The sequence below is a fragment of the Colius striatus genome, chromosome 2 (genome assembly GCF_028858725.1).
Source record: "Colius striatus isolate bColStr4 chromosome 2, bColStr4.1.hap1, whole genome shotgun sequence".
Lineage (NCBI taxonomy): Eukaryota > Metazoa > Chordata > Aves > Coliiformes > Coliidae > Colius > Colius striatus.
Window position 1 is genome coordinate 14,172,038 of NC_084760.1, and position 15,215 is coordinate 14,187,252.

General features: G+C 35.7%; 1 protein-coding gene across 3 annotated transcripts in view; it reads right to left on the minus strand.

Moving 5' to 3' along the window:
* Positions 1-15,215, minus strand: part of MYO6 (myosin VI) — a 114,676-nt gene that overhangs the window by 19,391 nt on the left and 80,070 nt on the right. For all 3 annotated transcript variants that reach the window (XM_061989561.1, XM_061989559.1, XM_061989560.1), the window contains exons 18-26: positions 14,410-14,583; positions 10,491-10,529; positions 8,808-8,901; positions 6,692-6,822; positions 6,086-6,163; positions 5,030-5,159; positions 3,191-3,281; positions 1,786-1,936; positions 334-542 (exon numbers count right to left, since the gene is read on the minus strand). In XM_061989561.1, coding sequence (XP_061845545.1) covers positions 334-542; positions 1,786-1,936; positions 3,191-3,281; positions 5,030-5,159; positions 6,086-6,163; positions 6,692-6,822; positions 8,808-8,901; positions 10,491-10,529; positions 14,410-14,583 — 1,097 coding nt within the window. The remainder of the gene's footprint in view (positions 1-333; positions 543-1,785; positions 1,937-3,190; positions 3,282-5,029; positions 5,160-6,085; positions 6,164-6,691; positions 6,823-8,807; positions 8,902-10,490; positions 10,530-14,409; positions 14,584-15,215) is intronic.

Genomic DNA, 15,215 nt, shown 5'->3' on the forward strand with positions numbered 1-15,215 from the left:
ACCCATTTTTACAATACAATTAAAGACGAGATTGGAAAGCATCTTCCATAAAACTGAATAGTAATACAGAAGTCATTACATGTCTGATGACTACATGCTACGTTTAAAGCCAATAAACTTCCCAAGTCCATATATATTTCCAGCTGCATCATATCATTTCTTCAATACTCTGTTCTGACTATACTCACGTTCTAAATCACCAGGAAGGGAAGCATTTTAACATGGCATAGCACACCAGGATATTCTTTAAGCATAGGAGTATGAAAAATGATGCCATTAAAGTGCTTATTTTTTTTCTCATTCTATATAACCGGCAGCTTATTCAAGACTCACAGGCGTCTTTCCTCTTCTTCCTTCCTTCGGCGTTGTTCTTCCTCTTCACGTCTCTTTCTTTCTTTTTCCATTTCCTCCTGGATGCGTCGTAGCCTCTCCGCTTCCTCCTCTTGTTGCTTCTTCTTTTGCAGTGCACTCAGAAGCTGCTCTGAGCTTCTAACTAGTGCATCATATTCTTTCTGTATCTGTTCCCTAGTCATTATAGTGGTCTGCAAGATGAAATAGGTGTATTACATAAGTGAAATTAGAGAACTGAGCAACATAATTAAATTATATACACATTTTAGGGTGGGGGAGCTTGAGCATATCCTTCCCTTTCTTCCTTTCATATAAAATTATGCAAAGTGTCTCCATTTTATCACTGAAACGAAACATGACTTCTCCCTAAAACTTGCATTCATTTTTTTTGCATTTTTAAGCAACAGAAATGAATTTTTGTCATGTTAATATGGGCCTCCTATGTGCATTTTGTGTTGTTTTCTTAGCTGCTATAGTGGTTATTTACAGCTCTGCCTTTCACATCATGGCACAGGATAGTCTTCTTAGCTGTGTGTGCTAGCATTCAGAAAAAGTGCCATGCTGTGATTAATCACTTTTTGAAAGGTATTAGCAGCAAATAATATGCTGAAAATACTTAAAACAATAACCTTTGTTATGTATATTTTTACATCTCATTAATAGCTCCAATTTAGTATTGACATTAATGTACACTAATAAAACTGGGATATGGAGTGTTTGCTGACCTTTTCTGAGACTGTATCATGACAATAACCAAATTACCTTATTTTTATTAAAAGAGAGATTTATAAGTTGACAAGTTAACTCTCTAAATCTTTTCAGCCCTGACTTTAAATAGAAAAATCCTAATACAGTACATTGTACAAAGTTGTAACACTGCAGGAAACAAAAATTCAACATATCATATTTTTTCTAACATTAATAAATCCCAGTGTGCTTTTTTTTTGCCAGTGTGTTTTTGTGGTAAGAAATTGAGAACTATAGACCCTGCAACATAATCAGGAGCAAGCTGAAATCTCTTTACTACCAAGTCTGAAAAATAAACCCTCATAACTGGAATACAAATTTCTTCATTTGGATAAATGGTTGTATGTTTCAGACCTGATTAATTTAAAACATTGCTAATATGCATTATTCTGATAATAAAAGCAAGAAGCAAATTATTAGCAGTTTTCTCACAATATCAACATGCATTTTTGCTTTAAATCCTCCAGTGTTTTGAAATGCAGCTAATAATACCACAGTCTAGATGGAGGCATTCACTTTCATGATTTGCTTAGTAACATTCACAAATAATTTTAAACAGGATTTAGCCAGTGCCTCTGAAAATTAAGATCTCTACATTAATGAAAAAAAATACATTTGTCTTCTACTTAGATTAAGTTTTTAAATTATTCCAGTAATAAGACATTATTTCTCCAATTCTTATCATACCTTAATTTTGGTCATTAAAGCATCAATAGAACGCTCCAGCTCCTTAACCTGCTTGCTTGTTTCTGCCTTCCCCTCCTTCAGAGCACTTACTACTTCATTAAATTTATCAAGTCTCATCTTCAGTGTACGAACTTTTATCAGGCCATCAATCCTGTGAAAGTAAGAGGTTATTTGTACCTTAATGTTTTTACAAGGTGGTATTTTTAAAACTACCACTAATTGCTCACATTAAAGAAGAAGACAGGGGAGCCTTCTGATAAAATTCACCCTTGTTTTTGAAATTCAAACATTATCACATCACGTAACTATCAAATGTAGCTTTTTGCAAATAATAACTAAAATTGATTTGCAGACAGAGATTTAAAATGGAAAAATGTATTCTTTATTTTGGGAATTAATGTGAGGTTGGGTTGTTGGGGTTTTTTTTTCCCAATAACTAATCATCAGTGTTCACTACATGATTTTGACTGGAATGGTAAAATGTTTCACTTGGGCCACTTACTCAAAGAGCAATAATGGGACTGAGTTAGAAAAGAAATACATAGCAGCGAATTCATTCATTAGACCTTGCACGGTGAGGAAAAAAAAAAGCCTGGGGCAAAAAAAAAGTTCGGAAAACTTGGAGCTTTTTAAAGAACCAACACTGAAAGTCACACATACAGCTTAAAATGCTGCAGAGACAGACTTTCTAGAAAGAAATCACTGAAGCAGGATTCAGGAAAACAACACACAAAAAGTAGAAACTAATCCAAATCATTAAAGATGAATGCAGAACAGCTTGAAAATAGAGGGACATGGTCAGAAATCTTAAGGTACAAAAAAATCCATAATTCTATCAAAGGATGTAAAATAAAATATATTACAAGTACCCTGCTTTTAAAGAACAGAGTTGGATCTCTATCAAAGAGCAAAATGCTGTCAGCAGAGCTTAATGCCCAAAACATTTTTTCCATCACTATTTTATGCAGTCAGATTAAAGCTAATGGAATTACTTCATTTCAAGAGGGGACAGATAGAACAGACAATTATATTTAAGATGAAAGAGGGCCTATAAAGGAAGGTGTGAATGGGTAAAGAACAAAAATTAATGAGCTTAAATTTCATTTAGTGAGCTTAAATTTTTTTTTTTAGAGAGATTTAACTAAGAATTTTTAATAACTGGGCTATCACTGAAGGATTTTCTGAACTAAGAGCTAAACAAACATCTATTAGGGAAGGTTGAGATTTAGTCTATTCATCCTTGGGAGAGGAGGAACATGACAGCTCTCAAAGTGTCCTTCAGTTGTGCTTAGCATCATTCTATGACTTCAGATAAACTGAGTTAAGCAGAGTAAATCTCCTCTCTACATTCACAAGAAAATGCTATTAAAAATCCATTTTCTTCAACCAAAGAATATCCTCTTACCGTGGTTTGTGCTTTCTCTTGCAAAGCCACATACGAACAGTCTTTTGTATTTTAATGCAGGCACCGGCTCGATATTTTATCTTATTTTTCACTGAAAGCACAGAGAAGATGCTAAGTCTCAATGGTTTATACACTTTAACACAACTCCTATATAGCTCACACACTCAATGGCTCAAAATAGAAAGCAGATTACATGTGCTTAGAAGTTAGGTCTGTACTGCAAGTGCTAAACTTCAGACACAGCAGACAACAGAATTCATAAATCTGAGCCAGCGACAGAGGCTTCCACCCAAATCAAACAGAAAGAATTCATCGCGTGCCCATTCACATGCACACACCCCTCAACCCTCTCCCAGATTCACAGACATCAGTAACCTCAGTGAAAAGTTACTGGACTTGGCAAGCAGGAAACGCTCAGCTCGAAGCCTAAGTCTTACACTGAAGGGTTATCAAATAGTAACTATCTGCTAGAGATAATGAAGTGGCTGCCACTTTGCAGAACATTTCTCTGCAACATCTAAATGAAAGAACACAAAATAACATCTCCAGCTGTCGTTGTTCTAATGGAGTCTTTATATAAAGACTCAAATGATTGGGACCAGGAGGCAAGTTAAACAGGGAATAATGTCAAGGCACAGGCAATTGTGCTGTATGGCTCAGAAGTGCAAGAATAACCTCAGTTTTTACATATCTAGGAGAGGAAGCACAGACGCCTACGGATCCACGCTGCCACCAGCCATCCGCTCAACACAGATATTTAACTACTGAACTTCAGTGATCACAAAGATGCACTCTACTATTTGTGTATCCATCTCAGCCTTATTCTGGGGATAAAATTAGCTTTTAATTACCCAGAAAATGCTAAAAAAAAAAGTAAAGGCAGATCAAACCAGCCTACTACTTCCCCCAGTTTCTACTTTTTTGGACACAGTGACACATTTTCTGTCCTATCTTTCTGAAAAACAGACTAAACAGCATAAATTCCTAAGTCAAAAACATTTTAGTGTTACCATTTCAGATGCTTGAAACTTAAAAGAATTCACAATTTCTATTTATTCCAGTATGAATAGCAACAAATAGAATCCAATCAGTGTCAGATGTAGATGCCAGGACTCTGCTGTCCCAAGTGAACAATCATAAGGTATGAGGCCTTTATGCCTTTTTTCCCCATCTTAATGTATATTTTCCACCCTTGTGCCTATAATGTTCTTACAGATCCCTGACATCCTGCATCAAACCTTTTCCTATCTCCCAGACACTTTTAACAAATTAGTTGAGAAATTTAACTGAATTCCATACTACCTCATTCCTACTCTGCACAGTAAACTGGGCAGGCCAAGCACCTAGAAGCTGCCTATCAGTAGTGACTTATTTGCTGATCAGCAGTAATTGCTGGAGTAGAGAGGTTTCGGATATGCAGTTTCTGCCTGGAGATGACAACCTCTGTGCAGGCACTTCCCATAACTAAATGACTTCATGTATTTAGCAGAGAGCTGTTCTTTCCTAGTGAATCAGAAGTCTCTTCTCCCTAAGGCTTGTGATAGCCAATTATTTCTGTGCATGTGTTTACTCAGGCTTCAATAAGAACCCAAGCAGATTGGACACAGCAGACCAGTGATAGACTGGATGTGTCATCTGGAAAACTCTCCGCCCTAATTCTCCTTGTATGTACCGAATACAAAGCATTAGAACAATCTCGCAAACCTTGAAATCAATTACTCAGACTTAAGTATGTAATCAACTGTTATACATGTCCTAGGCCACATTTCAAAGTGGTAATAATTGCTTTGCTCTATATTTAACCAAAAATTTTGATTTAACAAAACAAAAACTACTCACATTTAATCACTGAGAGAGAACACCATTGAACTTTTTTCCAACGACTGCAGATAAGCCAGCGATTTACTCTTTTAACTAGTTCTGCTAAGTGATCTGGGTCAGACTTCATTATCTGATCAAACTCTGCAAACTAAGCAATAATTTTTTTTAATGTTTTACAAATTAGGAGAACAAAGATTGTTAAACACTATTAGGAGCATATTGAGTTAAGAAAGCAAAATATTTTTAATGCAAACTATATGTCATCATTATATTCAATTAATTCAAGTGAGCAGGTATGTTTGGCATTATTTTATTCTTTAATGATTACAGGAATGACTTGGGGGGCAGTTGGCTTTTTTATTTAATTAATACACACAATAATCACAGTATTTGTCAATCACTAAACATATTTATTGCCAGAATTTTAAAATATTGTTTCTCTACATCCTGAATATTTACTCTGGCCTTCCAAAACTTCAAGAGACCTCTAATTCTGTACCTGGGAAGAAATAAAGTCCTGAAAGCATTTCTCAATTTTAAACCTTTGTATAAAAGTCCAACTAAAGGCAATCTTTTATGAAAATCCTCTATTTCTACTGTTCAGTAATTATGACAGTAAGAATATTCTTCTGGGACTACAATAATTTTCCTCTCTAGTCACAACAGCTCCACACTTCATCTCCCTTCTCTGCCTAGCAGCAGCAATGCTCAGAATCATAGAAAGATATTTCAGCTACAAATACATTTTATCAGAAAATGGTTTTTCTTTGCTCTGACTTGCTCTTTTTAATAGTCAATATAAGTCTTCAATAACTGGTAGAACATCTGGGAATAGAAACGTTGCATCGGGAATCCAGCAGCATTAGCCACAAGACTATGAAACTAATTATAAAAGTATTAATATTATGGGATTTCTTCATAGAAAATGACCAATCTTTACACAAAAGCCTGGACAACCTTATTTAAATTGGCCACACTTTTAGCAACATGTTGAACAATGTCCTTCCAACTGATGTCCCTTCCCACTGAAATTACTGTAAGATTCACATTCATAAACTCCAAAAGAAACATTACCTTGCCGGGTCTAAAAAACACCTTGGTTAGCCCAAATTTGTAATCATTTTCATTCAGTCCCAAGGCTTTAAATAATGCCTGAAACACAGAAAACAGTTCAGAATATATCCTGCCTCCTGCCACAAAAAAAAAAAAAAAAATCTTTTTCTTTTTTAAAGAAAAAACACCAAAAAAATCCCAACAGCCCCAAAATACATTTTCTGTCCTGGGTCTTACTAATATTAATATGTCCTGTATCTCATTAATATTATTAAAATATTAAAATCTAAATGGTGGGTTCAGGAGGTTGATGCATCACGTTTTCCTATTGTACCTAGCAACAGGACAAGGGGTAATGGGATCAAGCTGGAACACAAAAAGTTCCATTTAAACATAAGGAAAAACTATTTCACTGTTCAGGTGAAGGAGCCCTGGCACAGGTTGTCCAGGGAGTGGAGGCTCCTTCCTTGGAGGTCTTTAAGATCCACCTGGACATGTTCCTATGCGACCTGATCTAGGTGGACCTGCTTCTGCAGGGGGGTTGGACTAGATGATCTCTAAAGGTCCCTTCCAACCCTACCATTCTATGATTCTATGATACAGAAGACGACTTAATTTCTTTCTTACCTTGCAAAATAGCCTAGGATCCAGTCGAGCTAATTTGTCAGGCAAGTATTTCTTATACATATTATACAGTTCATGAAATGAAGCTCGTGAAGGGAAACCACCTTGCATCAAATCCAGAACTGACACCATTCCTAAACTCATAAAACACATGCATGAAAGTTGGTACCAGTAAAATGCAAATGATGAGGTGTTTTTATTATGATAACGAGTAGTTTATGACATAAGACTTAAAGACATTGTTCAGAGACTAAACCACATAGTTCAGCTGGGACTTGATCCAGTCTCTCTAATATTTCTTGATCACGCAATCATTCACAAAAAGTTAATACTGAACAGATGAGAAGAGCTCATACCATTTTCTCCACATTTGCGAGGTAATTAACACTCAATCAAGGATTTTGTTTCCCCTAATATTTCCTCTGAATGTGTTTTTCTTTTTAGCTGACCTCATATTTCAATTTTTAAAGAAAAATACCTACAAAACAAACAAGGTCCGACTAGGCATTTCAACGGTATTTGTGACATGTAGTGCAGATGCAAGGCAAAATATAGGCAGTCCTAGAACATTTCGTGTACTTGCAGTGTTAGGTATAAGCTCCTAGGATGGAATTTTCATGTTCTGAATACTGTTACAAGGTTTTGGCTGTAATTAGGACCTCAAGAAAGCACAGACAGTTAAAAGGTTAAAATTCCTTCGAGCTGCATAGGCCATACCAGTTTCTACTCACTGCTTTACGTAGCCCTATCACCAGATTCAGCATGTCAGTTTATAGTAAGGCCTTAATTTGGGGTTGCTGACTTCAAACTTAACCTTTTGTGTATTTGCTTTCAATCTTAATTTGAATTGGTTATTTTCTTTTTCAAGACAGAATATTTTGCCTTAGATCTTTCTCTTTCAACACTACATCTTACAACTGTTATACTAGATTAAGCTTCATTTACTGTTCCTGATGTAAGCAAATATGGAAACAGAAGCTTGTAGGACTACTGTAAAACACTGCAATTGTTAGGTGGCAGGAAGAGTTTATTTTATTCTTTTTCTTCTCTGAAGTGACAAATGCTGTTAACTTGAAGAAACCTACCACTAATGATATTAATGGAATTGAAATTGCTGAAAAGTTGTTAAGTTTTTGTGATGATAACATGGTATGTTAAACACATGGGCTTGTCAAAACATCATCTGCCAAACCTGGAAGTATCTTGACTTCAAGAACAGAAGAAAATAAGCACAATATATCAAAAGTACAAAAATACAGAGAGGAGGAAAAAAAACCCCACCAAAACGAAGTACTCCGATGACCAAACATCCTATGAAGAACAATATCACACATACAATTCACATGCAAGCAGTTCCTTTCACTGTTCTGTGAGGAATGAGCAAAACTGCTAATATTCCCTTTGTAAAATAAAGCTGTGATGTTGTAAAGTGCCTAGCATTTCAAGGATAACGAAAATGCAGCACTGCAGTCTGTAGCACACAAAGCAACAGTGCTGAAGTGCCTCTGTTGGAAGTTCGGCTCCAAATCAAATTAACAGTGGTATAAAGAATTTTTGAAAAAGTAAACCACTACAGTTCAACTCTATAGGAAATCTCTATAAAACCGAAGAAAACAGGTGTGTTTCAATTATTACCTAATAGTGACTGCCTCTCAATACACACAAGAGTTTCTAACACTTCAACTGCCACAGTAACTTAAAGGGATTCTATAGTTCTGGACTGAACTGTTTCCCACTGTGGACAACTCAAAGAGATGGGATTCAGCTCCAGGTCAGGAAATTTAAATTTATGTACCAATATATGGCTATGTGGCTTCTTACATTGCACCTGAACTCTCAATATAATGAATCAAAAAACAGTGGATGGAAATGAAAACTCTTCTCATGAAGAAGAGACTTTATGGCTGCTCAGATTAATTACTTCTAGGGGTCTATTGACTAAAATGAGAGCTAAGCTACTAAGAACCTAAATAATCGTTCACAAGGTATAAATAAGCTACTTCTAGAAAGCAATAGTCGAAGCAAAGAAATATTGCTTTGTTCCTACATATTTCAAACTTATGTTAATCCACAGTGCCCAAAGCAATAAACAGGGAAAAATATCAAAGGCATACATTACCTGAACACTGAAGCTGAGAGAGAATCTGTCCTCCTTCAAAATGGTGATTTGTCATCTTTAAATTAGGTTTGATACAGCGAATAAAGCTGGACCCCTATTACCAAAACAAGAAGTTAGCTGAATCTACATATTTTTAAACCTCTTGAAATAACAGTCAGTCATTTAATAATTACTGCTGGGGGAAAAAAGATACAAAATACAAAGATACAAAATAACAGTATTGCAAAAGAGAAATGCTGACATTCCTTTTCTCTCATATACCACTTATATCATATATATCACTCTAGCTTTGGTCTTCCTCTAACTGATCTCAATGCTCAAGCTATTAATTGGATCCTTAAGTTTTGAGCTTCCACTGAACTGTTCTTCATAACATTAATACAATCTAAGTGCAATTTAGCAGTCTAGATTCTATTACCCTCATTATCATACAGAGTCACATCAACCTAAATGCCTTAGTCCTCCAGAGTTCTCCTCAGTGAACGTGCATGATACCAGCCTTGCGACACTCAAATCATGCCAAATGAACATGATCTTCTTTTCTTCTAACTTATTCTTTTTACATTTTCTTTTGGCCCATGTCTTCACTCTCCCTTCCCCCTTGTTGTTCCAGTCTATTCTTCTCTTATCACAACATGGGCTATCTCTACAGTTTTGACCACTGCTTTCTCCGAATATTTCACATCCATTGATGATAACATTTTAAAAAAACACACCAAACATCCAGTTATTCATATTGTCCTATAACAAGTGGCTGCTAATGATAACCTATCTTAAAATCTAAACCAAAAATGGCACTGAGAAAACACAGCATTACTACTGGTTTGCAGTGTTCTCTCTTTTTCCATCTCTTAGCCACAAGTGACAAGAGCACCTGCCAAGGGAGCTCTGTATTAACAATACATCCTTAGTGATGAGTTAGCTAAACTCAGACTAGGGCAAAGGCCTGGCCACATATTTTTTTTCCCTGGACTAGGTACCATTTCCAGAGTGTTATGTGTGAAAGAGATCATCTTTCTTTCAGACTGTCCTCACGAGTACAGTAAAACCTTAATGTTGGCTGCACTCCAACATCTGCCCCTTTTGTTTCCTGTGTTTTTCCCCCTTTTTTCTTTTTTTGGTGCAGTATAACCTCGTATCCAGAATTGGTTAGAACATGTGGTGTGTTGAACTACAGGGAGAATTCCACAAACTATCAAATTACATCAACTAAATTAGCAAATACTCATTAGGGGAGTCAGATTCTTAGGTTGTAAATGCACAGATGGTCAGCCACAAAAGTAAAATAAAACATTTTTTTAATAGCTTTATGGACTCTCAAGGCAATAATTAGTGACAGATTATCATCTGCCTTACTTCTAAATAACATCTCTCAATCTTCTGCAGATTAGCCATCAATGATAACCAGTAAATAGGAAGAAGTAAAAGTGCCAAAAAAGACAGATTTCTTATTGTTTACTCAGACTACATAACTTTCATTCTACAACAACTTTTTTAAAGGTGGTGTTCTGGGTTTTCTTTAAAGTAACTCAATAGACATCACCTGCAAAGCAAGACACTTTAAAAGTACCACACAACTGCAACCTCTAAAGCAATTACTGATCACATTTACTGTAAACCATACTGTTGAGATATTTGACTTACTTCAGAAAATTATGAATTCACATTTATATATATACTTACAGTGCTGTGAAGCTTCTCAAGAAGTAAATTTAACTGAGTCTGTAAAAGAAAACCGATATTTCAAGAGTCTTGCATGACGGCTACAGAAATATACACACAGACTAGTGGTACAGCATCACTGCATGCACGTTCATTGTTAGTAAATCAGACAGAACAGATAAATCAAATATCCACAAATTTTAATGGCCAAAACCATGCAAGTGTGCATGAATGGTCCTCATGAAATTGCTTGTGTTTGTTAAACAGTATGATACCGTATGGAATAGCTACTTACTACAACATAGTTATCAAAAACAAGTGCAAGCCCACTTAGGAAAATTAAAGGAAATAATGGTTATGTAATAAAATTATAAAGAAAATTAGACTGATCAGCAACATTTTTTTAAATACATTGAAAATTTGTGAAAGCCCAAATTTAAGCTGTAACAGACCTGCTCAGGGTTTTCTTGAAGGTAAGTCAACAGTTATGTAAATGAACCTGCATAATCTGCTTTTAATTCCAAATTTGTAATTCTCTGTTGATGACAATAGGCTATAATTTTAAAGTCACATTTATTGAGGCTGGATTTAAACATACTGCGATGAGAAAAGATCAAAATCTGAAGATTATTTGGGGGCAAGTCTACAGGAACAGTAGAGACTTAAAGCTATCAAGGAAAACAAGTTACAATTGCCATTTAATGTAATCAGCAGGGACTTAAAATATTCCAGAATCACTTCAGAAAATAAGATACACTTTTACTTTACAGATATGTCTGTTTTACCACATCAATTACTACTGTACCAGCCTTTCTAGTTTAATAGCAAGCTTTACATATATAGACTGAAGTAAGAAAATTCTGCACGTCCTAACATATTCCTCAGTTCCTGTACCAGAATCACAATTGAAAGGATCTGATTTTTTTTACTGTTTTTATTTTTTTTTAATCAAACCTTTCAATTACTTTGAATCCAAGAAACCAGATTTGGGCAATATGCATTGCTTACAGCTGCCAGTCATCTTTGCAGTGGATAAAAGTGGTTTGATGTTTTTTTAACTTATCATGGATAATGGTTAGAAAGAGAGAAGGAGTGCCACAAGAGGCATGACAAACACTAATAACCTCCTGCTCAGTTCTCACTTACACATATTCTTTATATATTTGAATATAAGCTTTATGTTTTCTTAAGTTAGAAGTGCTCAGTTTTGGAAGGGACGGCCTAATTTCCATCAACAAAATGCAGTTCTGCTAGAAGAAAAATAACCCTTCCTTATACTCCATGATCTGACAAGAAATAAACCGGAGCCATTCTCAGGTAAATTTCACTAATGAAATGATGACATGAATGCAGAATATTGCTAGAACTACTGCTCTTTGAATTATCATGACTTAATTCATCATTACCACAGTAAGGTAAAATCATCTCAAAGATTCTTGAGTAGATCTGATGAACTAGTTAATCATTATTTCCTTAATTGATTTATGAGAAATAATTTATATTGGTTATAAGGAAGGGATGTGTGAAGGATTTCATAACGAGAAATCCCTAGTAACATCATCTAATAATTGACAGAAGAATTTGAGACTGATTTACATAGTGATACACTAAGAATTCTTATTCTGAAAGAGATAAAGCTTCTACTAAGATAACAGAATTCAGTCATCTGAAGAGAAATTTTCAAGGCTATTAGTGTTCATCAGCAGCACATGTTGTATCTGAGAAGGTAACACTAAATGAATTACTGGAAGTAACACATACATTCAAAATACCATGAAACTTGAAAACATTGAAAGAACTATAGATTGATGGGCCAGATCCAAAGAAGACTTTAGTCATGTTCTAGGGGTACAGGTGAACTCCAAAGTCCAAAATTTCCCAACTCAATTACTGCATAACCTAAAAACACCTCTGTTTTTACTTCAGCCCTCCTTGGACAACGGTATAATTCACCTGTCCATATCTACTGCATGTGGGGTGCAAAAGTCAAGAGGAATTGAAAACCCAGATGGAAGAAAGTGGAAATTATCTCAAAGCTGCTACAGCTGGTTTCATGTTGAAAATAAGGTTATGAAAGCAAATAGATTCTAGCTTCACCGACAACAGATTCCTGGTGTGAGGTTTGCTCAGGAGATGGCTTATCTGTATGTAATTCCATTATTCAGTCTGCCTTCTAATCATGCTTTTTATTTTAAAATGAACCAAATGGTTCATTTTAATTCTGCTATGACTATATCATAAGAAAGAGCAGCAAAAAATGGTCAGAGCAAAATTCAAGAGAGAAGGCTAAACAATTCCTATTTAAATGCCTCATCCCCAGAAAAGTATAAGGAGAATCTGTTTGTCAGACTGACCAATACTTGACACTACAGGAAATTTAGTCTGGAGGAGACTGAGGTCGGATCTCATTAATATTTACAAATATCTAAATGGTGGATGTCAGGAGGTTGGGACATCCTTTTTTTCTACTGTGTCTAGCAACAGGACAAGGGGTAATGGGATGAAGGGGGTTGGACTAGATTATCTCTAAAGGTCCTTTCCAATCCCTGCTATTCTATGATTCTATGAAGCTGGAACAGAAAAAAGTTCCATTTAAACATAAGGAAAAATTATTTCGCTGTTGAGGTGAGGTAGCCCTGGCACAGGCTGCCCAGGGACGGTGTGGAGGCTCCTTCCTTGGAGGTCTTCAAGACCTGCCCGGACACATTCCTGTGTGACCTGATCTAGGTGAAACCTGCTTCTGCAGAGGGGTTGGACTAGATGATCTCCAAATGTCCCTTCCAATCCCTACCATTCTGTGATTCAATGAAATACACTAGACATAAACCACTCAATACAGTACAGATCTGAAGCAGAATACCGTGCTGCTACCATCCTTCCTGCTCTTCATGTCTTGCATTTTTAGAGAACACTTTTAAACACTAGCCACGAGATATGATTATGCAAGAAGGAATTTAATTTGCAGTCCTGATTAAGCACTTAACCTTGACATGGAGCACAAATGCAGAGACGCTCTTCTGCTGTTGGCAGTGCCCCACCCTACAAGAAAGTTTTTGGATTCTCCAAGATACATGCTTTCCTCAGGATTGCCTAAGGAGTCTAGCTAGGAACATTATATGGGTTTTATGTGCCCTAAGTAAGGCAGTATATGAAAAATGTTGCAGCACTTGTCTTGAAGGCATACAAGTTTTTCATTGGATCTGGCCCAGATGCATTGAGAAGAGCTCTTGCTGAAATTGCAGCAGCTCTAACAACAGTAAATCCATGAGATTGAAAAAGTTACCTGCAGCTCATGGTTGTGCCTGCTTTTCATCTCTTAATTCCCCTACAGTTCTTTCTCTAGCCATCCTGAGCTGGAATAGTCCAGCTAAAATAAAACTTCTGAATTAGAAAAGGATGCAGAAAACATTTGGAGAAGACAAGGTTTGAAGATCAGCTTTACAACAAGCAGAAGATAGGAGAAAATGAGGAGAAGCATCAAATTCGGGTATTGAGAAAGGAAACATTCAGCACAGTGAACATTTTTCTGTGAAAGCCATGACTATATTTCTGAAGAGGAAAAACAGTGGTTTGGTTAGATAAGGTTAAGATAGGATGGAAGAACATTTTTTGACACATTTAGAACCCCTTAAAGGCCACCGAATCCAAATTTAGATCTCAAGACTTTAAACCTTTTGAATAGACTTCTATGTGGCTTTGAATAATTCTGACTTAAAAATTACTATATGATCTTTGTAAGGACCATTATGAAATATCTTTTTGACAGAAATGCACAGCATGTGGCTTGAATATACTGGTTTCTTAAAATTCAGCAGAAAAAAGTCTATTTAACAAAATTTTCTTTGTCTGAATCTCAAGTTACAGCTACTTGCTTCCAATCTTAGGTTCTACTTAAAATTTGCAGATATTACAAGGTATATTCTTTGCTATATAATGTTACCTTGAATTTGTTTCCCACACTGATGAAATTAAGTTTCCCAGCTTTTTGTTTGGAGTCCTTGTTGTTGTTAGTGTTAGATTCAAACAGCTGGCGAACAAACTTGTCCTTGGATTCACATATAAGAGATTCAAGGGACATGTGTAAAGCATCATTGTTTTTTTCCACAAATTGCATCTGAAAAGACAATCAAAGAAATAATAGCACATTTGTTTCACTGCTCCAGTAATGGAAATTAAAGAAAACAAAGTGAGATATTTAATTGAAAAAAACAGCAAGAATATGTGGAGTAAATATTCATACATTATTCCAAACAGCTCTTCAACTGGGCACATAAAACTCTAACGACAGAGAGAAAAGATATCCTTTAATTTGAAGGATGTTGTGGAATCATGAAAGCCAAGGTAAAGTGCCTTTTATAGAGATCAGCTGTGTTTTTGCTGACAATTATCTGCCTTGTTTCCATTTCCAGCACTTGGCACACTCCACTTGGGAGTTCTGAGAAGCTTAGTTCTTTCACTGCTTGTAATATCACTTAAGTTCTGTTGTGAAATAAGAATTAAAATGCACACTAATTGGTGCATCCACATAGTTTGTAAAATTAAATGAAAAATGGTTATTTTAGTAGCACTGTGATTACTTTAAGAACAGCTGCTATAATAAAAGATATTGTCCCTTTCAACAAACCTACCTCTCTCGTTTATTTAAAGTGGCTAACTTCTAGATGTTAAAAACAACATCTAACACTGAAATTCAGAGATCAAGACACTAGTATCTAATTTCACATTAAGAAAAATTCTCAATAGCTT